General features: G+C 38.2%; 1 protein-coding gene and 12 non-coding genes across 13 annotated transcripts; 9 read left to right on the top strand and 4 right to left on the bottom strand.

The window, feature by feature from the left end:
* Positions 1 to 8,199: 8,199 nt before the first annotated feature.
* On the bottom strand, positions 8,200 to 8,273 carry Trnan-guu. The gene has a single exon. It is a non-coding gene; the product is annotated as a tRNA-Asn (tRNA).
* Positions 8,274 to 8,441: 168 nt separating this feature from the next.
* Trnan-guu lies at positions 8,442 to 8,515 on the top strand. Its single transcript has one exon. It is a non-coding gene; the product is annotated as a tRNA-Asn (tRNA).
* Positions 8,516 to 8,665: 150 nt separating this feature from the next.
* Trnan-guu lies at positions 8,666 to 8,739 on the bottom strand. Its single transcript has one exon. It is a non-coding gene; the product is annotated as a tRNA-Asn (tRNA).
* Positions 8,740 to 8,933: 194 nt separating this feature from the next.
* Positions 8,934 to 9,007, top strand: Trnan-guu. Its single transcript has one exon. It is a non-coding gene; the product is annotated as a tRNA-Asn (tRNA).
* Positions 9,008 to 13,192: 4,185 nt separating this feature from the next.
* Positions 13,193 to 13,265, top strand: Trnar-acg. Its single transcript has one exon. It is a non-coding gene; the product is annotated as a tRNA-Arg (tRNA).
* A 340-nt stretch (positions 13,266 to 13,605) lies between these two features.
* Trnak-cuu lies at positions 13,606 to 13,678 on the bottom strand. The gene has a single exon. It is a non-coding gene; the product is annotated as a tRNA-Lys (tRNA).
* A 253-nt stretch (positions 13,679 to 13,931) lies between these two features.
* Positions 13,932 to 14,004, top strand: Trnak-cuu. Its single transcript has one exon. It is a non-coding gene; the product is annotated as a tRNA-Lys (tRNA).
* Positions 14,005 to 14,089: 85 nt separating this feature from the next.
* Trnai-aau lies at positions 14,090 to 14,163 on the top strand. The gene has a single exon. It is a non-coding gene; the product is annotated as a tRNA-Ile (tRNA).
* Positions 14,164 to 18,781: 4,618 nt separating this feature from the next.
* Positions 18,782 to 18,854, top strand: Trnar-acg. The gene has a single exon. It is a non-coding gene; the product is annotated as a tRNA-Arg (tRNA).
* Positions 18,855 to 19,036: 182 nt separating this feature from the next.
* Trnar-acg lies at positions 19,037 to 19,109 on the top strand. Its single transcript has one exon. It is a non-coding gene; the product is annotated as a tRNA-Arg (tRNA).
* Positions 19,110 to 19,293: 184 nt separating this feature from the next.
* Trnae-uuc lies at positions 19,294 to 19,365 on the top strand. The gene has a single exon. It is a non-coding gene; the product is annotated as a tRNA-Glu (tRNA).
* Positions 19,366 to 19,568: 203 nt separating this feature from the next.
* On the bottom strand, positions 19,569 to 19,641 carry Trnar-acg. The gene has a single exon. It is a non-coding gene; the product is annotated as a tRNA-Arg (tRNA).
* A 348-nt stretch (positions 19,642 to 19,989) lies between these two features.
* On the top strand, positions 19,990 to 22,444 carry LOC108596808 (probable cytochrome P450 6w1). The gene is made up of 3 exons (XM_017982919.1): positions 19,990 to 20,466; positions 20,538 to 21,323; positions 22,052 to 22,444. The coding sequence occupies exons 1-3, from the start codon at positions 20,005 to 20,007 to the stop codon at positions 22,331 to 22,333; spliced, it is 1,530 nt and encodes a 509-aa protein (XP_017838408.1). The 5' UTR covers positions 19,990 to 20,004; the 3' UTR covers positions 22,334 to 22,444.
* The last annotated feature ends 389 nt before the right edge of the window (positions 22,445 to 22,833 follow it).

Here is a 22,833-nt window from a genome sequence, read left to right as displayed (position 1 = left end):
GTGTGTGTGTGTGTGTTAGTATAGCTGGCTGTGCAGTTGTATGCGTGACCTTGAAACGATTGTTTTGTTGGCTGGCATATTTTGGAAATTATCGCGCGTGTCTCTGTACTCGTCTGTGTATCTCCCCCCTCACCTCCCCCCACTTCGTCACCCACTTCATCCCTCTCGCATTGCCTGCCCTGCCCGTGTGTATAATTTGTGTATTGATGAAATGAAAGTATGTATTATATTTTTGTATTTTTTGTTGCTCATTTCGCTGACAAAAGTGCAAGCAGTCTAAAAATGAAATGAGCTCTCGTAATTATCAAGCTCTGTGGCTGTGGCTGTGGCTGTGGCTGTTGTCGTCGTCGTCGCCTGCCATGAAAATAATTATCTTTTTACAGAGATGAACGATAAACTTGTTCGCCATTTATATATATGACCGAACATATGTATGTATGTACATGCATAAAAAAGGCAAAGTTCGCTGTATTAATTCAAGGCCAAGTGCAAAAATAAAAAATACATGCACACAAAAAGTGAAATGCAAAGCTCAGAACGCAACTGAAATAAGTATATTTCCATCTGAAACCCACACACACACAAATGCAAACATCAACAAGAAATACCCTTAAGTACGGCCAACTGATTGTTGTTGCTTTTCTTGGTGATTTCAACAATTAAAAAATCATTCACCAACACTAGGTATTTGAGTTCTATGTATTATTTTATAATAACAAACTTGTAGGCGGATACTGTTGAACTTGCTGGTGACGCTTAGCAACGCTGTTGGTGTGAATTCACCAATGTTTTGTTTGAAATTCATTCACCAACGCTAGATATTGTAGAATTATAGTAACGCCTTTTGAGTTGCATGTATTATTCTAGAATAACAAATATAAAAGGCGGATACTATTGATTTTACTAGAAATTAGTAATGCTGCAGGTTTGGGTTGGGTAAGCAACGCTGGTGACCAGTAACCATTCAATTTACTGGTGTTCACTAGTCAGCCGTACTGGAGGGTATCGCAATTAATTTGAGCGTAAATTCAAATATTAATTACGCCTTCATGTGGCGATGTGTAGATTAAAATAAAAAGGAGCTTATTTTTAAAAACGTTTTAGTTAACGACGAAGTTACATATTTTAAAAAAGATTTAATCAAGATACATGTTAAATATTTAGTAAGAATAAATGTTTATTTATAAATTTTTCATTAATGAAAGTTTTTTTTTTGTTGTGCAGGTATTTAAACTTTTACACATATTACAAATGACAAGCTCAGATTTTTTTTCCCAGCAGGTGTTGATTGTCGGGAAGTTAAAGATATCTAGGAGACAGCTCCCAAATGGATAAAAGTTATAGCATCTGGTTTATCTACCGTTTCTGTATGGCAAGCGGTAAAGTTTGGTAAAAATACCAAGGATAAGGATGATCACGAAACCCTCCCTGCCATATCGACTTGAAGGCACAAATATATGGTGGACCCCCACCTAGAGGTAACATTAAAGAATCCAACACCTCCTCTACGACTGTCCCGCTCTAACATCCCTTTTACGAGGAGCTTGTCCAGTCTCTGGACTCCACGAAACGAGACGCAGACAATCTATTCTCAAAGAACCCCTTTCCCAACCTTACCTACCCCAACAGCAAGAACTGACACAGAATAATCTGCCAAAGTCCCCACACTGTAGGTGTTCCCATTTGGGAAACTTGTCCAACCCAAGCCAATCCCATTACTGTGATCAAAATGTGAATTTCAACTTACAATGTATTTAAACTTGTTTAGTAACAATTGTGTGAAATTTCGAGTCTAAATTTGAAATATGTACATTGGAATTTTAAATAACAAAGTTACCTTTCCTTTTGATCACAGTAGTGCATTAAATAAATACACTAAGCAATTTATAAACGTTATTAGTGTAGTTGCCATTAAATCTAGTTTTAATCCAGTTGCAGCCATTCAGCTCACGTACACACTGAACTAATGCTTATACTATCAAATGAGCTTGGAGTCCCGCGAGCATCGGCAGCAGCTACAACAACAATCGCTCAAAACATCGTTAAGCTTCAAGAGCTATAGCAGTAGCAACAACATCATTATCAGCAAATATTGTTGTTGTCGAAAATTTCACATGGTTTTCAAGGACAAAACTCAAATTTTACACACACACACACACACACACACATTGAAGGGCAGTTGAAATATTTTTCTCGCTGCTCGTGCGCTTATGTGTGTGTGTGTGTTGTTTTTTGATATTGCAGGAATTAATTGTGCGGGTTCTTTGCACAAATACATACAACAACACGTATTGCACTTATATCCGACCAATATACCTAAACTTCTACATCAAGCGTATATATATATATGTATGTATATGCAAAATCCGCCACTTTATTCTGAGCGTCATATAAGTGTGTGTGTGTGTGTGTGTGTGTGTGCTAATGGCATTTGGCCTATTTATGCTTCCATAAAATACAGCATATGTATGTGTATACCACACACACACACATACATATATAGGTTGCTTATTAGGTAACGCTTCTCTTCACTACGGGGTTTCAAATTATTTTTTGAACCCTTAAACTTGCACGAGGTAACTTTTGAGTTTTTTTTTTCGAGCATAATGTTGTTGAAAGTTAATTAGGTTACATACGTAGTGAGTTAATAGGGTGTTCCAACAAGAAAAAAAAATAAGTTTGTCAACTTTATTTTTCACATCTTTCTTATCGCTCATCTAATAAGAATTTCAAAGTTCTGCAGATTGGTAGTAAACATGTTTCTCGTATTTCTGCACTCATAACCCAAAAACAACGCTACACATATATCGTATAGTATATATGTATGTATATATTAATCCCAAACACATATGCAACATGTATGCATGCCCAAATGTCTGTTTTCAAGATCAAGGTCAAGCCTTATGTACACTATATAGGCAGCAAGCATGTGCCGTCATCATAAACAATGAACACGACTATTCTCTCTCTTTGTCTCTGTCTCTCTGTTAGTGCGATGCGATGCGATGCGATGCAAGGCGAGGCTCTGCCTCTGCCTCAGCTTCTGCCTCTTGTTTTTAGGCTTTGCGGCTCTGGACGAGTTTCAAGTTCTGCGCCAACCCTTGCAGACAATTTGACACACTAAAGCATGCAAGGCATGATGCTTTTTTTATTCGTTTTTTTATATCCATATATATATATATATATATATATATATATGATAATTTTTTTTTTTTTGGGTTCTTGGACAATGGGCAGACAAGTGTACCTGCTAAGCAGAGATACAAACTTAAAAAAAAAACAGCTGCAAAGTGAGTACAGGCAAAGTGAGGAGAGGCAGAGACCTTGAACAAAGCCAGACGCCAAAAAAAAAATAAATAAAAATAAAAAGGCAACAGCAGCGACAAAGTTCAAGACGAAATCGGTTTTTGGTCAAGCAATTATTTGGCATAATCAGGAAATGCAAGCCCAAAAAACGAAGCAAACCAGTTTCTCACATGAAATCCTTTTTCATAGAGCTCAAAAATTGAATGAGAGGGAGGGAGATAGATAGGGCAGGAGCGTTTGCAAGCTTTAAAGCATTTTGCAAACAGTTATCATGTTTCAGGCACATGATTGAAATTGAAATTTCGTCGCTGGCAACCAGAAAGAGAGAGAGAGAGAGAGAAAGAAAGAGGGGTAGATAGAGATAGAGAGAGCGAGCGAGCGAGAGTGATAGAAGGAACCTTGAAAACTTGATGTTTACTTCAATGTTTGCGTGTCCTGCATCGATTAAACTTCAGGCTGCGCCTTTACTTTCGCATCATATAGCATCGGATTTATGGGTTTGGTCTCGTTTTTTTTTTTTTCTGTTCTGTTCTGTTCTAGAGCCCCTTGGGCCGTCTAGACGTTTGCTGTGCGCACCTAATTGCAGTCAATGCTATCGATTTGGCTTTGGATATTGGTTCGGTTTCTCTGGAAAGTGCCTGCAGCATATTGCACATTTTAGTTTTTTTTTCCTTCAGTCGCTTTACTCTTTCTTTCTTTTTTGCTATATGCTAATTTGCGGGCTCTTGAAATCTGAAGCAACTCTTGTACTCGGCTTTCCTTTACCAACTACAATTAACAGTTAGTTTCGAAGCGCTACAATCATGCATAAGCATAAGCCGATGGCCGCTTGAATTTAGGATGTGCTTTCTATGAGAAAGTTTAGGATAGTCTTTGAGAGATGCTTAAAAGCAAATCTGATGAATTTCTTCGGAACATTCGAGAAAACAAAAGTACTAACTATGTAGCTGTCTAGGGTAAAAGGATCAGATCAGCGAGTCAAGCTTTTCCCTAACATCTAGGTTCGAATCACTTGAGGAGATGCACCGAGCACACTACTAGCTTTTGCTAGAATAAAGCGAATATCATTACATTTATAACATTATACAGGTAGGTCGAAAGGCTTCCCTAACGGGTAGCTGCAAGAATAGATGAGGTATACGGCAGTTGATGGGATGTTACGTTTCTGTGCTCAGTTCCATCCGGTGGAGGCCAAATTTTCAACCTTGCCCCAGCGACGCAGTCCCTCTTAGAAGGGATTTCCGAGAAATCGGTGAGCAATCACAAAGGAGATGTTGGATGCTTTCTTCTTCTTCAATACTCACATAGTTTCGACAGAAGTCTTGTCGATGGGGCAGTGCACCGTAAAGACTCCTTGTCCTGTTCTTGATAAAGTGTATGAGGTGGGATGATCGCTTTGGGTTATTACATTCTTATTTACGATCGATCCATATTATATATTTATGTACATTAACTAACATCTAATAAGTCACAACTTTACCACTCTAAGGTTTATGTAATCCATTTTTGTTAAAATTGGCACAGTATATAAAAAACAGCTTTGGCATAGAAATCGTCCTCAAACTTCAAGGAAAGATTTATTGAGAAATGAGCAAGTGAATGTTTTAATCTGTCCAATGTCCAAAAAGAAATAAAAGTTGCGTTTGAAATAAACCAAATATTTAACATTTACTATACGTTCTAGTGATTTACTTTTGGTTTTTTTTTTTTTTTTGGCAAAGCATGAATCATTTTGCCTCAACTTTCATAACAGCACAAGAAACATTTTGGCAATAGCCAACACGCATTAGACCATTCACCCGACTATAATGCGACAATTTACCTGACACGTTAGCTAAAAATATTAATGACCCAGATCGTCATATAAAGTATGTAATATACTTAAGTTTAATGAATTACAGACGAGACGTATATAACTCAAAATAAGAAGGCAAAAATCTTTCCTTGCCACTTACAAACAACAGCTGGTGGAAATGAGTATAAGAGTTCGATATTAAGTATACGCCGCATTAAGCAAGGCACAATTGCTGAATACATTTTACGTTGGAGATCTCGCAGACACGTGGTTGGGATACGTCATTGTACCCAACAGCCTTGGCATGATTTTATTACATTGCCACACGCCTCCCAGCTCCCAGTCGCTCGGCTCGGCGTGGCGCTGACTTTCCAGCTTCGTCCTACTCATCGTCACTTTCACTTCGTTGCAGTGCGCCGCGCACCGCCAGACACATCCACGCCTCAAAGAAAGTAAGACGTATTTTGGGTTCCAAGCGCACACGCATAATGCGTCGCGCAGCTTTGGGGGATTTAGGGCACCACCCGTCTCCACTCAACAGCTCTATCGATTGTTTTTGGGCCGACGATTTTTTCAATTTTGAGACCCTGTATAAAAAAACCCACAACAGCGTGATCTTACGCAAATCGCGTATAGAATATTGATATCTGACAGAGATGTAAAAGATTTTTGAATTTCATTCATCTTGAATTCAGATATTTTTGAATACATTAATTTTTTCCAATCTGAATTATTTTTGCATTCACCTGATTTAATTCAAAACTGAATTCATTTTATGAATTTTACAACCCTTTAGCCTTGCGTATACGCAACCTACATATAGTCTTGTAATATCGACTGCCCCCGACTTTACGGCTTTTTTTATTTTAGGGAGCAACATAAAAACGAAGCATCAGACAGACTCTAAAAGCAGAAATAAACAAAAGATTTTCTGGGGCCGGGTTAGGACGAGCACAAGCCAGCTGGAAATTGGAATAATTGGCATTGGGTATATCTCGTAATGGAACTGGAACTGATGCTGCGCAAGGCGTTGGCCACTTTTCACTAGGGGGGGCTGGGTCACTGGATGGGTTCAAAGTGTCTGTCTGTCTGTTCGTCCGTCCGTCCGTTAGGCAGACTTTTTTGGGTAACGCAAAGTTTATTGTCTGCTCAGCCTTCAACTTGTGTGTGCAATGCCAAAAAACGACGCCGACGACGCTTTAGACGTCGCCGTCGCAGTCGCAGTCGCTGTTCACTGTGCTGTACTGTCTGGTGACCTTCAACTTTCAACTTTATTGGCATTGTCAGTCAGACGACTACCCACGCCACCCTCTCCCTATTTGGAGGGTGTGCATGTGTATATTGTGGGCTGATTGGGCTGGTCGGAGGGAAGGCAGCTGGCTGTCAGTAATTTGCTGTCTGCTTTTGTGTGACCTTGAAAATGGCCACGATTTTGCTTGAAAGGTGAAAGGCACGCTTCAGGTTAAGTATTTGTATGTGTGCGTGTTAATTGTAAATGTGTAAACATGCATCCGTTTTGAAAATGCTTTTATACACTTAGGTGTTTTTATATGCTCAGGACATTCTGCGCATTTTAGCTTTGATTGAAATACGAAATTTTTATTTCACAATTAACATTTCAAAGAAAAGAGTGAAGAGAACGAATTTAAGCAATAATTTCACTCACAGTAGCTCTCAACCAGGTTAGCAGAGTTAAAAGCAACGTTAAACATTATTTAATATAGTGCTAAATAAATGTTTGTTCACTTATATACTTTAATATTTTCTACATCAAACAATCAATAGTTAATGAAGACAAGTGCTTTTACTAAATGTCAGGCGTTTCTATTAATTAACATAAATTATGTTTGCGAGCAACAAACATCATTTTAAAATAAATTCATCCCTTTTAAGAGATCTTTATGTTTGAAAATTGTAAATAAATAAGAAATAATTTAAAGTAAAAAGTAATTTCACTAACACCTAACATTTAACAGTCAGAAATAAGCTCCATCTAGCGACTAAATGCAACAGTAATGTCTGTATGTAATGCTTATGTTAAGCACTTTCAGTGAGCACTGTAATGTTAAATAATGAGCACTGTTAAACACGTTTTAGCCAAGACACAACCCAGAGTGTACTTGCCATTGGCGCAAATTTCAAATCCCAAAAAAATCTGCGATGCAGAACAACTAATTCGTCTGGGCATATATCATTTCTTAAAATATAATTTAAGTTTACCATACAGACTGTATGTATGGGTTCGCCATTAGCGCATAAATTACCTGTTGGATCATAGCTGCCAGCTGACATTGGGGATGCGTAACCGTTAGACATATTGTAAGAACCTGGCGAAGGCGACAACGGCGCTGCTGAGCTAGGCGCACTTCCCGGACTAGGCGCAGATATCCAATCCTCGGCTCCAGGTCTGCTGCGCCAAAGGAACACATTAGTATTGTTTATTGATATTCATAGTTAAATGAAACTTACGCTTCGAGGCGTGCGCGTTTATTGGGGACGAGCACTAGAGGTCCATTGGAGGCTAGCGCTGCGGCTGCAGCAGCCGCAGACGTTGATGCCGCAACGCTACCAGCATTGCTATTGCTACTGTTATTGCTATTGTTGTTGGCGGTTAATGCAATTAAGTCTGGCATGGGCTCGGTTTTTATTACTGTGGGCATCGGCGCAGTAGCAGTTGTTGTCAATAGCTTTAGTTTGTCCTCAGCACCTGTTGCTATTACGCCGCCGCCATTAGCACTGGCGCCCTGAATGGTCAAGGCAATGACGGCAACGTCTCTCACACCGCTGCCTGCATGTTCTAAATAGTTCTCTATTGCTCTAAATGCTTTCTAAAAAAAATAAATAAATACAAATTTAGCTGCAAATTTAAAAGAATATCATTTATATTTTACAATTTCATTACAATTTAAACATTACATACACAATGCGAAAATGCAACGTGTTTGAAGTTAGCAACATTGCATTAAATTGTTGCTGTGCTCTCGGCTTCATGTTGCCAATATGCATTTTACACACATATTATTTCGCGCAATATGCTACTTATATATTATATATAACTAAAACAAACTTGATTAAATTTATCAGCAAAAAAGTTGTTGCGCCCCCGGGTGGACTCGAACCACCAACCTTTCGGTTAACAGCCGAACGCGCTAACCAATTGCGCCACGGAGGCCACTTGTTAGAGCTTGCCCAAAGTTGTTTTTGTTAAGCAGTCGTCTCTGTTTCGCTCTCTCTCTCTCTCTCTTAACAGACTCAACTAATCTCTAAAAGCTTTTGTAGCTTATATATTTAAGAATCAAAATCGGCTTGCAAATTTATAATAATTCAGACGCAAGCCGCAGCCTCCGTGGCGCAATTGGTTAGCGCGTTCGGCTGTTAACCGAAAGGTTGGTGGTTCGAGTCCACCCGGGGGCGAAAATAAATATTTTGCAAATCGATTTTGAGCAAAATTTGCAAAATATTGCGATTCTGAACTTTTAACAAAACTAACAATAAGTTGCAACAAAGTATATAAATTAACAATCGCTTCGTTTTTGTTTCAATAAAAAAATAAAAAAGATTGTCCGCCCCCGGGTGGACTCGAACCACCAACCTTTCGGTTAACAGCCGAACGCGCTAACCAATTGCGCCACGGAGGCGATTGATATAATTGTGTCAAGACATAGATTTATATACCGTGTAGGAATTTCCATAACTTCCTAAGTCTATAAATAAGGAGTTTAGATAAAGCAAGTAACAAGACCGTTATAATACATTTTTGTCTTTTGGCGTATGCTTAAGAATGCAGAGAAAGTGCTTTCTAAATATATAGAAAATTTCGTTAAATTCAACGGCCTCCGTGGCGCAATTGGTTAGCGCGTTCGGCTGTTAACCGAAAGGTTGGTGGTTCGAGTCCACCCGGGGGCGACTTAATCTTTTTGTATTATTAATACAAAAATAAACTAACATTTTTCTTCTCCACCAACTTCCTCTTACACCAGTTTGTGAATTATACATTTATATTTTGGTAACTTTATTATGCAGTCTGGGAATGCGGACAGTCTAATCGACCACTGCACCGACAGCGCCACAATGCATTTCCGTTGCAACAGCTTTGATTCCATTTTATTATTTTTAAAACAACACAGGAAAAACAACTAGCTGCCTGGCAACTCAAAAATCATTTGCATTGCCAATTAGCGCGTCAAGAAATGGCAATTTGTGCAATTCTCACTCCTGTTTTTATATTAATATCCTACGCTCAGTTAATTCCCAAAAAAAATAAGAACTAGATTTAAAACGAATCAAATTTACTAAACATAAGAAATAACAATTGATTGTACTCACCAACTTAGTTTAGCTGTAGCTTTTTGTCAATATTTATTTAATAATATTTTAAATTCACAGAAATCTGCAAGTATACGCAAAATGAATTCAATAATTAAAACAATGTTTATTTTATATTCAGTTGAAATTATATTTATATCACTGTGCATTATTGTAGTTTATTTAGAGTGCACCAGAGAGAAGAGAAACAAGAGAGCCAGATTGGGGCTCAGTTACATGATTACGCCGACCGACCGACCGCCCCACCCAATTGGTCCACTCACACACACACGCACGTGCACACTTGCACTTAAATTTCAACAACATGTACATATGTATGTTTGGCAGTTGAACAATAAAGAAAAGAGCATTAACGGAAGAAAACGTTAAAATATTTTTGCTAAAATATGCTAATCATATGATTTAATAAGCATTGCACGCTTACAAATACATCGAATGAGCAACAAAAACACAATAATGTTGTTATTTTACGCTCATTATGGCTCTCTTTTTGTCTGCTCGTCTTTTTCTCTTTCTCTCTCTCTCTCTCTCTTTCTCTCTCTCTATCCGATGACGTGCGCTCTTTGAGCACGAGAGTGGTAAACAAACGGCAACTGCAAGTGAGCAGGCATGGAACGAGTTAATCTTAATGTCACTCTCAGGCAAAGGCAGCAGTACCCACAACAACAAAAACCACGTACTCATCTGCACTCTTTGCATTTGCTCTCAGAGCTTCCGTTGGGCCGTGCACGCTCTCAGAGCAAAAATGCATGTATGTAGTGCTGAGTGCTGATGGTAGCAACGCATGTGGTGGATTGATAAGGGCGGATGCGGCGGGTGGCCGGCGGCTCAGGCAGAAACAACAAAAACAAATGCTTGGGTCGGCACAGTTTTTGTAGTTGTTTAGCAGTCACACTTATACACATACACACACATGTGCTTGCATGCCCGACACACACACACACACTCTTACAATACATACATAGATGCATATTATTAAAAGGAATATCTTATATTTCACTACTAAATTCTTATTGCTGTTGTTTTGTTATTCTTAAGCAGTGTTATTTTATAATATTTGAGGCAAGCGCTCTATAAGAATTAATTCACTGTAACAAACACACTCACACACACACACACACACACACACACACACACACACATGTGCAAGCACAACAATCATGCGAAGCATGCTTTTATTTTAATTAAACTCATATTAGTTGTACTTTACGTTTTGACGCACTGTGGTTGGTATTGCGAGTGTTGACTCAAAATATTGTTAATTGAAGTCTGCACTTTTATTTAACAATAAAAATAACGCGCATTGTAATTTTTATTACACGAGAGACGCACATAAAAACTAAAACTAAAAGACTGCAGTTGCCGTTGCTATCGTTGCTGCTGCTATTGCTGACGGCACTTTTTTCTCTCACTCACTCACTCTCTTGCTCTCTTGGCGCTCTTGTCACTGCTGATTGAATTTTTGGATGCGGGAAGTTGAGACGCATGCGCTTGACTAAAAATTGTTTCTGTTCGGCAAGGCAAACGCTTTTACATTGTCTTGCTCTCTAAGCTGCGCTCAACTTTCGCGCGAACGCTTAGAACAGCAACAGACTTGCAGTAGCCAAAGCATCAGTGCACAGTGGTTGCAATGCATGCGCAATGGAACTAAAAAACAAGGCATTTTATTTCAACTCGCTGAAAATGAAAATTGTTTAATTTACCTCTCAAACTGTTTGTAAAATATTTAATTAAATTTAATATAACTAATATAAAAAATAACTCATGTTGACACACTGTCCACACACGCACACACTCTTGTGCATAAAATATATATAAATATTTTTGGGGCCAGCGTGCGGAACTTAAAAATAAAAAATATATACACATGTATACATATATGTGTATAAAAGCAAAACTGGTTTTAGACTTGTGTTCATTGTGTTTGCCAGGCTGACTTGAGTTGTTGTTGGTATTCTTGGATTTCATCTCGCTGTGCCTTTTAAGCTCTACTTGTGGCTTTGCTGCTGCTGCTGCTGCTGCTCTCGCTCTTCCTCTTGTTGTTGTTGTTGTTATTTGTTCTGTTGACTTTGTAACACAGTTTTTGTGATGATTTCGTTGCTCTGTGACTTTTAAATTTTCAAATTTTGAGCAGACAAGCAAGCGAAGATTAATAAAATAATAAAGCGAGTCTTGTTTAGCAAATGAAAAACTTATGAATGGAATTGCATTCGCTGAACCATGACCTAAGCTTGCAATACGTTTTAACGTTTTATTATGACTGCATAAGAATACATGGTTTCTTCTAGTACAGGAATGATAATGGTCATGGAAATGGGAACTGGGCCCCACGCCCCAGTTGAATGCATCGACACGCAAGCACACACACACACACACACACACTCAGAAGCATTTTTATATATTAACACGTATAGCATGCAACCACTACAATAAGCAACAATAACAGCAACAATAAAACGAAGCAATAAAAAAGCGCAAGGCCCAGCAAATGGCGAAAATGTTAAAAGTAGCAACAAAAAAACAAATACGAAATCAGCGGTAACGGCGAGTTGAATGACATAAAACATCAACTGACCTTCAACTCTGCGACTGAACCTTAGAAAAAATGAATAATTTTATACTCACGAACTGAAACAAACACACACACACACACATGGGTGTGCATATGTGTGTATGTATGTATCGATTTACGTATGCAAATTAGAGCGACGAGCGTCTCATGCAACTTACAACATTTTACAATGCATAGCAATGCTGAGAGAAATAGAGAGGGCATAAAGAAGAGTGAAAACGAAAACGCCAAGTCAATTCAACCATAGCAATAGCAAAGCAGGTCCCAAACCTACTCTCTCTCGCACACACACACACAGCCACACGTGCATAAATTATTTGAGCAGAGAGCCTGACTGAGCGAGCTAAAAACTGCACAAAATGCATGATGTAAATTACGACGACGCGGCGTCGACGTCGACGCTAGTGCTTGCTCTTGCACTTGGCCGCAGGAGAGTATAACATGTGCGCTGCTGAGCTGAGAGTGCAGCAGCAGCAGCAATAACAACTGTCGATGAGTAGTTTGGAGCGGCCTATTAAAACGTTTCATGTTTATTTTTGGATCGCAGCAGCAGGAGAGGCGGAACTGCAGCAGTAGCAGCTAAAATGAATTCACTTTTATTTCAGCGTTTTTTTTTTTGGTTTGTCAGTACATTGCACAATGTTACATTAAAATAGAAAAAGGCACAAAAAGAGAGTTGTAAACTAACGGAAGCCATGCAAAACGATTGCTAGAGGGCAGCTGTTTATATTCGAAAGAGCATTTTATTTTGTTCTTTATGTTAGACAGAGTTGATGAAAGTCTCAAATAGGTTAAGAAATTCAAAGAAAATATTAATATGAAATCTTACTAGAAATGTACTAAAGTTTGCAAATCTGCCTCTTGTTAAATAGAAATAAAAACGTGCTGCAAAAAATCAATAAATTCACTTATGCGCTATTTAGAGCGTGCTGTTCAGCGCCGCCTCCAACTTGGGAGGGCATTCAACGGGTCGTATTTCAACATTTAGCTCGGTCACTTCGAAGGCTATCACATAGCGTGCTTAGGGCTTTCAAACTAATAACATATGAAATAACAGCAACCTGCTTAACAATGGCAAAGAGAATTCCAAGCTAAAGTGAAAAGCACTATGAAATCTACTTAAGATTTCAAGCCGATGAAAAATATATTGGCATCTGATTCGTGTAAAGCATTTGATTTCGAGCAAATCATGTGGTCCTGTGGCGCAATGGATAACGCGTCTGACTACGGATCAGAAGATTCCAGGTTCGACTCCTGGCAGGATCGAAATTTTTTGTTTTACTTTTGTTCAAAATGCGTTTGCAAATTGTATTGTCAATTTTAAACTTTCAGCCCTTTAAGATAAATATTCAAGAACTGCGTTTAAATACAAGTATAGCAAGAGCCCAACGCATTTCAAGGTCACTTTTATATAAACTCGTTATGATCATCACCACTATTTTAGCTCTTGAACAAGTTGAAAATCAAGTTTTTTATGCTCGATGCGCCTAATATAGATACGCGGATGCTTTGACAATAAATAAAAGAAACGAATTTAAGAAGTGAACTAAATATTTGACATTAATTTTCAACATTAAATAAGTTAAATAAATTCAAAATATTATGTCGCCCAACGTGGGGCTCGAACCCACGACCCTGAGATTAAGAGTCTCATGCTCTACCGACTGAGCTAGCCGGGCTATGCGAATACCGCTGAATAGTAGAATTCTTCAGAATATTGCTTGATCTTTACCTCTCATACACCTCGCATCGAAATTGTTATATTTCCATTTAGCTTACAATTAAATCAGCTCTCAATTTGTATGCATATCACTAGAATACATTAATATTCAACAGACGCTAGCATAGAATAAAATTCTATTAATGCCACATGAACCGATCTCCTACACAGCCTAAAGCAAACATAGCTTTTTGGCAAGAACCTACCGCATAGCCCGGCTAGCTCAGTCGGTAGAGCATGAGACTCTTAATCTCAGGGTCGTGGGTTCGAGCCCCACGTTGGGCGCGCAACATAATTTTTTGTTTTCTTTTTATATTGGTTTGTTTTCTAATTTTTTAGATAAACAGCACTTGAGATGAGCAGAACATGTGGCCCATTAGCTCAGTTGGTTAGAGCGTCGTGCTAATAACGCGAAGGTCGCGGGTTCGATCCCCTCATGGGCCAACAAAATACTTTTTTTTTTGTATTTTAAATAAAGTCATTTCTTTTTTCATATGCAAATATCAAACGCCCAGTATTCGGGCTGCACGATGACCCCAGTGCTTATAATTGGCTAACGCGTGTCGCAATAAAAGAAACAAAATAAAAGAAGCGTAAAATACTTACGATAAAAATATAACAACACAATCCAGTCTGAAAATATGCTCATGTATATACGGGGATAGCAGTAAGTGGAAGTGGAGCCGACGCAATATATTTTCTGTGGTGTAGGTTAGGGCGAGCAGTGCCAACGGCAACGGCAACTCACTCACACACATGCAAGCATGAAGGCGAAACCAATGCGGGGGTAGAGAGAAATAAATTGAAAGAGACAGAGAGACAGACAGCTGCATGGCCGATGCACTAACTGAGAGCTTCAATAGGCCACACCGTCTCTTTTGTTGTTGTTGTTCCTGCTGTTGGCGGCGACTGCAGCAACTTGCAATTTTACAAGAATGAGAGTGGAAACGTGCCGACGGCAGAAAAACTTGCGTCTGTGTTTGTGTTTTTTTGCCGATTGCTTTTTGCGCTCGCGGGAGAGACGAGCGTGGCGGGGGCGGACAGGGACTAGGAGGCGACTAGTGCAGAGGTATTTTCAAAGAGCGCCAGACTGTCCCGATGTCAGGGGCACGAAGTTGCAGTGAAATGAAATTGCAAGCGGTAACCGACGCTGCAACACGGACCTAGATATAGCTACATACATATGTATATACGTGCAACTTTTTGTATGTGTATGCAACTTTTAAAATTGTATCTGCAAGATACATGTTCATGCACGTTCATTCGCAGGCTGTGCAAACCAAGAAAACTTCGGTCTCCTAGCACTATTTATTCTTTAGCACTATTTTCGCTTTCGACGAAGCTGCAATAGTCAAAATGGTTGACACTGTGAAATGCTAGTCAAGTTATTAATTGGGCCCAGTTATCATTGTTACATATGCCATTAGGTTTAATCTGATGAGGAAAACATTCAAAACTTTAGGTTATTCAAACTTCTATGTTTAATTTCAATTTCGATATTAAATTACTGATATTTTATTTTATATAATATTTATTTATCTCCAATAACCTAGTCTCAATATAATCTTATCCCCATGTTGCTGATGATGATTATATCTGAAAATTGCCTATTTATGTATTGTATTATTATCTTTATTGTAAAAATGTCTATTTGAATATTCAAAATTTAAGCACAGTCTGGGATTTATGTAATGTAAAATATAAATCACTTGATATTTTTTATTTTTTAATACCATACATTATATGGACTCAGCTTTTCTGTTGATCAGAGATTTATATATTCAACGATGCCTCCTCCAATTTCCTCTTACATATATTTGAACAATTAAAAAATAGCATTTATCATATTTTATGACTAATGTCAGAGTGTATATAAAATTCAAATTGAATTTGAAAAAAGGAATTGGCTTAATATCAAAATAATTCTTTTAGAATGTATCTGAGCGTTATTAAAATTCAGGTTGGATAAAAATTATTGCATTCAAAAATATCTAAAAAAAAAATTTAATTTCAATCGATTCAGTTGTAATTGAATGCATTCTTTAACATATCTGATATACATACATATATTTAAGACAATGCAAATATTAAAAAATTGTATTTGTTAAGTCTGTAAGTAATCACTTTTTTGTTGAAAACGAAACCACTTTAATGTTTAAGAAAATGTTCTTAGACTTTTTTGATGTTTGTGGCTATAATATTTTGTTTCAGCAATGATTTTGGTTTTGTTCTTTGAATATAGTTAACAAATATGTAAATTATATAACTGCATTTTCAAAAGAGTAAAAAATGTAAGTAATCAGTTATACTTTCTGATTAAAAGCAAAGAAAATATTTATACTTTCTTGACAAAATGTACATATGTTGATTTATATTTTGGACAACACTAACTGCTATTCTAGTCTACGCTCTGACGACGCTTTTAGGCCGGGACGGGGACGGTTGATTTGTCAATAGGGAAGTCAGAGGAATTCTAACAGACTATTTTTATTTGCCTTGGTGTTTTTTATTGCCAGCAAAACAAGTCGCCAAACGGGTAAGCGACGCTCAAAAAGGCGCGGGCATAAAGGGAAACAAAGGCCATGGGCGGGTTATGGGAAGGCGAGGGCAGGGCAGTTGTTGTTTAGTTCTCTTGGCGCTTTCTAAAACAGCCAAGCCAAGTGCTACTGCTGGAGGCCTACAAACACACAAACACAGACAGAGACAGAGACGGAGACGCATACGCATGAGTAAAGTCAAAACAACAGCAGCGTGACCACACAAACACAGACAAAAGAGCGACAAAGAGAGAGAGAGAGAGATCTCAGATAGAGCGACACACACACACAGAGATACATATATATGTGTGCATTGAGAGTGCATAGGTGTAGTATATACATGCATATATACATACATACGTATGTAAATGGAGAAACGACAGCTTAATAAACAATCGGCGTCTGCATAGCACTGGTCTTAAAATTAATTTCACTTGGCTTTGCGTTTTGGTTCTCATTCGTGATCAATTTCGTTTCGTTATTCTCACAGAGCATAGAAGCAGACGATGAAAACAAAAAAGTGTTTGCGAAAAGAGCATAGCAAGTGTAAAAGGAAGATAATTAAACAAAAACACACGCACATTGTTACACCTAAATATATGTACATACATACATATGTATGTAAATTATTTTAGAGAATGTAGGCGTGTAGCGTTTAAAGAACTTACCAAACTAATAGTAAATAATGAATTTATGCATTGCATATTGCACTTAAAACACACAAGACACAAACACTTACACTTATTTTTTCTTGTATTTGTATAAACAATTTAACGTACATACAAAATGTTTAAGTATGTTTTTGTTTTGTATGTAATTTCGTAGTTGTGAGATTCTTCTTTATTTTTATGTTTCGCTTTTGCCTACTTCGCGCGCACGTAAACTTTTTTATATTGTCGAATGTTTCGTGCCTGCTTTAATATTCTGCTATTGTGAAATTTTTATTTTGTTGTGTTGTGGTCTGTTTTGCCAGTAAACAGCAAACTTATTGCGCGAACGTTTTGCTTATAACATTTATTGGCGCTAAAATTGACTAAATTGTCGCGACGGTTCGCTGCTGCGCGTAATTTTCAAAACACCCGCACAAAAGCCGACACAACCTGTCCGTTCTGTGTTGTTTTTATTTATGCCGTTATTAGAATTACCAAATTCAGACGACTCTGGCGCAGGGACTCCCAAACTTGGGCGCAGTGACTCTTAAACTGGGAACTACTGAACGAACTATTGATTGTGAGCTACGTTTTTAGTTCATTTTGTTCGCTCTTTCGAACACACTGTCAATCGTATTATATAAAAATTTAATAAGAAGCAATTGATGATTTAAGGAAATCTAATGAATTAATTTTTCTTTAATGATTCATTTAATGATTTTAAAAACATAATAAAAATAAATATTTTATATTAACTGCTCAAGAACTTGATAGCATATTATTTCGTCAATTGAACTAAAATTCTCAAAAAACTAACGAGTATTATCTACAATTTTGTCTGAGCAGTGCGCCTCAAACAGTGCACATTGGGCTTGATTCAATTTTTGTTGTTGCAAAAAATTTACACCTTGTGAAAACAATTTGGAATTCGAAATTTTGATATACAATTTTTCCGCAACTGCGGAAGCTGCTCTATGCTTTCAAGAATTGTTCAATACTGGAAACTTAAGTTTTATTATTCCAAAAATAAGATTGTTATAAATGATTTTTAATTATGTTTTCAATGTTGTAGTTCTTTTGTCCTCTATTGGAAAAATATCGATCCAAAGTATTCGTGTATAGAAAACAAATTTCTGCAAGAAAAGTTATGCAAATGCGTACTCTATTTGCAAGCTGTGATTTCAAACTTGTTGTTAAGAGTTTTTTGCCTAAACTCTATGTTTATTTCATTCAACGCTCTGAGCACAGCGCAAGCGTGGGAGAGCGAGAGCTTCAGCCGAGTCTAATTCGTGGCTGAGGGGCCAACATTGACAAAGAGCTCCCTTGGCGCCTTACGGCTTGCTAGCGGCAGCTCTAACAAACATGCAAATTTAAATTACAGCATAAGCAGCGCGCGAGCGGAAAAGAGATCCAAACGCACACAAGCTCATATAAATTATTACACATTACATATAAATGTAATATTGTATATGTATGACGTCCAAGCAGAAGCAGACGATGAAAACAAAAAATGTTTGTTATACATGTAATATGTACATATGTAAGAAAATGGCCAGAGAATAATTAAATCAAGCAGCAGGAAATCCTTCAATTTACGTATCGTGCCAGCTTTTACATATTGGCAGAAGTATTTGTTGCCCTGTTAGAACTCGTACATTTTACATTTTACAAAATTTTATCATTGTGAAATATTCCTTTTTGTGTTTTGCTTTAGGTGTCTTCGCGCTAATAAAGACTAGTAGGTTTTAAGACTTCAAAAGAGACTGAAACTGTTTTGTTGTTGCTGGCTCTTAAGACAGAGCGCGAGTGTAAGAGCTTGAAGCTTTTTTTATGCTTGGGTTTGGTTATTGGATTTTAGCAACCGACCGAACATGCGGTCCTGTGGCGCAATGGATAACGCGTCTGACTACGGATCAGAAGATTCCAGGTTCGACTCCTGGCAGGATCGAAAACAATCTTTTTTCAAAAAGAAGCTAATTTTTCTTTCTTAAATTTATATTTTATTCAATGTATTTTACTACTACATAATTAAACAAAAGCTCATTATTATTATTGAATTGACAAGTTATTTTGTTTAAACTATAACTTGGTTGGAATATTTTTATGGTATTTGGCTGAAGGCAGCAAATCGGTCCTGTGGCGCAATGGATAACGCGTCTGACTACGGATCAGAAGATTCCAGGTTCGACTCCTGGCAGGATCGCTGGTTATTTTTTTTTTTTTAAATGTTTAGTAATATTTTTTTTAGTGTTTACATTATTTTATTGCATTAAATTTTCAATGAATTGAAATAAAAATGAATTTTATGAAAATAAAATGTTGTTCAGGCTTATAAAAGCTTTCTCATATTGATATTATATTCGACACTATTGCAATAGTATGCTGTCTCCCATATGGTCTAGTGGCTAGGATATCTGGCTTTCACCCAGAAGGCCCGGGTTCGATTCCCGGTATGGGAAGAGACTTTTTTATCAAAGAAATAAGTGAATTTTTACATTTTTCAATATTTTTAGTTCAACACATTTTGGCATGCACATTTTTGAAAAACGATTTTTTCCAGAAATGAAATTGTATTATTAATAATTTATATTTTGTTTATTAGTTGCTATATTTTTAAAATAAATAAATATAAAAATAATATTAAATAAATAAAAAAAAAATTCGATCCTGCCAGGAGTCGAACCTGGAATCTTCTGATCCGTAGTCAGACGCGTTATCCATTGCGCCACAGGACCGGCTGACGAGAGCTTGCGAAATGAGTAACAAGAGAATATTGTTGTTTTTTTTTGTATAGTAGATGTAGATGAAGAAAAAAGCAAATTAATTGAGCGAATTGAAATAAAAGCTGTTATTAATGTTGCACGCTCTTAGAGCTTGTTTGACACTCTCTTAGAATCTTTTACGTGGTAGCATTGGCCGGTGCTTGGAAAAGCGATAGAATATTAAAAACTTGAGCTAATGATGAGTATGCAAAACTGCAGCTTGCTTATCATCTACTCAGCTCACAGAGATTGTTTGTATAGCAAATATTTTGCTTTATAAGCTCAAGCAACAAACGCTTAAAAAACAGTCGCCAATTGCAGCAGACTAAGGCAAAAATGTCGACGGAGTTGTTAATATTGTTCATCACGTTAGTGATCGTGCTATATATTTGGCAAAAACGAGCCCATGTCTACTGGGAGCGACTGGGCGTTGTGCATATAAAGCCCTCGCCCATATTTGGCAATATGCGCAGCTTTCTTACAGCCAAAGTGTCGTTCTTTGAGCAAATCTGTTTGCTGCACAGGACGCCGGGCTTTGAGAAGGAACCTTTAGTGGGCGTATATATGGTGAATCGACCTGGCTTAGTTGTACGCGATCTGGAACTGATTAAAACGGTGATGATAAAAAAGTTCAACTATTTCACAAATCGCGTGCTGGCAACCGATCCGCATCGCGATCCACTGGGCTGTAATAATCTATTCTTTGCACGTAATCCGGATTGGAAGGAATTACGTAATAAAATCTCGCCGGCATTCACCAGTGGCAAGATAAAACAGATGTATCCTCTGATGACAGAGGTAAGAAGTAAAGTCAAGATTAAGTAGTTATTAGGCACTCACTGTGTTGTTGTGTTGTGTATATATTACAGATAGCCAAGGATTTGGAAAACGTTTTGGAGCAAGTGCCCGAGGACTCCATTGTCAGCATTAAGGACTTTTGCGCGCGCTTTACCACGGATCTTATTGCCACCATCGCCTTCGGGGTCAAGGCCAACTCGCTGGGGAATGTAAAAAGCGAATTCTTTGCGCATAACAAGGCGATTTTCGAGACGAGCTGGAGTCGTGGCTTGGATATCACCATCATCTTTCTGCTGCCGGCACTGGCCACGCTGGCTCGTGTCAAGGTATTTTCGAAAGCTACATCAAAGTTTCTGCGAAACAGCATTAGCTTTGTGCTGAGTGAGCGCGAGAGATCGGGCGTTAATCGCAACGATCTGATTGACATATTGCTGGCAATGAAGCGCGAGGCAGCGGCGCAGCCTGATAAGAATAACAGAGCTTTGGAATTGGATTATTTGGTGGCACAGGCGGCCATATTCCAAACAGCTGGCTTTGAGACCAGCTCTTCTACGATGACCATGACGCTATTTGAGCTGGCCTGGAATACGGAGCTGCAGGAGCGCTTGCGTACAGAGATTAGGGAATACTTTGGTTCCGAGGACTACATCAGCTATGCTCAAATACAAGAGATGCCCTACTTGACGCAGGTGGTCAACGAAACGCTACGGAAATATCCCATTGTGGGCTATGCCGAACGCGAGTGCAATCAGCCGGCGAATGGAGAGCGCTTTACACTTCAGCCCTTCTATGATGTGGAGCTGCCCAGTGGCATGCCCGTCTATGTGTCCACTTTGGCCATACAACGTGACGAGCAGGTGAGAGCAGAATGTTAAATCTTGTTCGCATATTTAATTTTATTGCAATACACTTTGGCATTCATGTGAAAATTCTAGGGTATATTTGAATTGCACAAAAGGATGTAATAGGCAGACGAAGCTTACATTACCGATAGTTGTCTCTTCTGTCAGTCGACAAAAAGTTACAAAAAGTAAAAGACACGATTGGATAATACACTTCAGAGATAATAAATTGGCAATATATATTATGGTATGAATGTGCTCGTAGCTTTGTGTCTTGGTCACTGCTGCTTTATATTCGTCAAACTTTGACATTTTTATAAAAAAGGAGCTCATAATAAAAATTTATTCTTGATTAGCTCGACAAACCGAGTCAAGGGAGCCATGTCAGTCTGTCCGTCTGTCCGTCTGTATGAGCAACCGAATCTAGAGACTAATAAAGCTGGAGATACCAAGTTGGGTGTGCAGATACTTCCACATTTCTCACAAATCAAAAAAAAAATGTGGTAAACGTCAAAAATTTTTAACCGATTTGTTTCAAAATTCAGCCCACAAAAGCTCCAGCGCGCTTTTGATCGATTTCATTGATTTCATAGACTAACAATAAGAAATACTCTAATTTTCTTCCTGGAGATTCATTCGAGCAATTCAAATAAAGCAGTGCAACAAAGCAGTGCAGCAAAGCAGTTTTCATTAAGCGTGCTTGTTTTTAAAAAGATTTTGCATCCTATATTCTATACTTGCAGTACTGGCCGGAACCCGAGAAGTACGATCCGGAACGCTTTGCCCCAGAGCAGCGGGACAAATTGAATATGGATGCCTACATGCCATTTGGAGTTGGTCCACGCAATTGCATTGGCATGCGCCTGGGTCTGCTGCAAACCAAACTGGGACTGGTGCATCTCCTGCGTAATCATCGTGTGCTCAAGTGCGAGAAGACAGTGCCAGTGATAACGTTTGCGCCCTTTAGTGTAGTGGTTACACCCAAGGAACAAATCTACTTGAAATTGCAAAGGGCTGGCGATTGAGCCCAATGCTCAGCTCAGCTGCGTTTTGCTTCAATAAACTGCATGGCTGTTGATTTGCATTTCAATTCATCAGTATAATAAAAATAAAACGCAATTAAGCTGCGTCACTCGCTATGCAAACTGCTGTGACTATTTGATAGCAATAAGCCAAGTCAATCAATCAGTTACGTGCAATGTTCAATGACAGCCTTTGCTGCTATGTATACTGCGATTAGCCTTGGTAGCCAACTGGCTTTGCTTACATGCGTGACTTGCCAAGGATGCAACTGAGTACAATTATCCTTCAAGCAAACAGTTTGCTCAGCTCAGTGTCATAATGAGGTTAGCCGCAACAACAGCCAAAGCGAAAGCCAAAGCCAAAGCATTGCAACAAACGTTTTGCTCTCGAACAACAGCTGTGAGTCCTTGTAATAGCCATATCATGTAACAACTTGTTGTGTTGCTAGTCCTTTTACTCACACACACGCATTACAGCTTATGCACTTAACGCACTTAATGCA

Source organism: Drosophila busckii, chromosome 2R (assembly GCF_011750605.1).
Source record: "Drosophila busckii strain San Diego stock center, stock number 13000-0081.31 chromosome 2R, ASM1175060v1, whole genome shotgun sequence".
Lineage (NCBI taxonomy): Eukaryota > Metazoa > Arthropoda > Insecta > Diptera > Drosophilidae > Drosophila > Drosophila busckii.
Note: the sequence above shows the minus strand (reverse complement) of the source record. Positions and strands in the feature narration are given on the sequence as shown.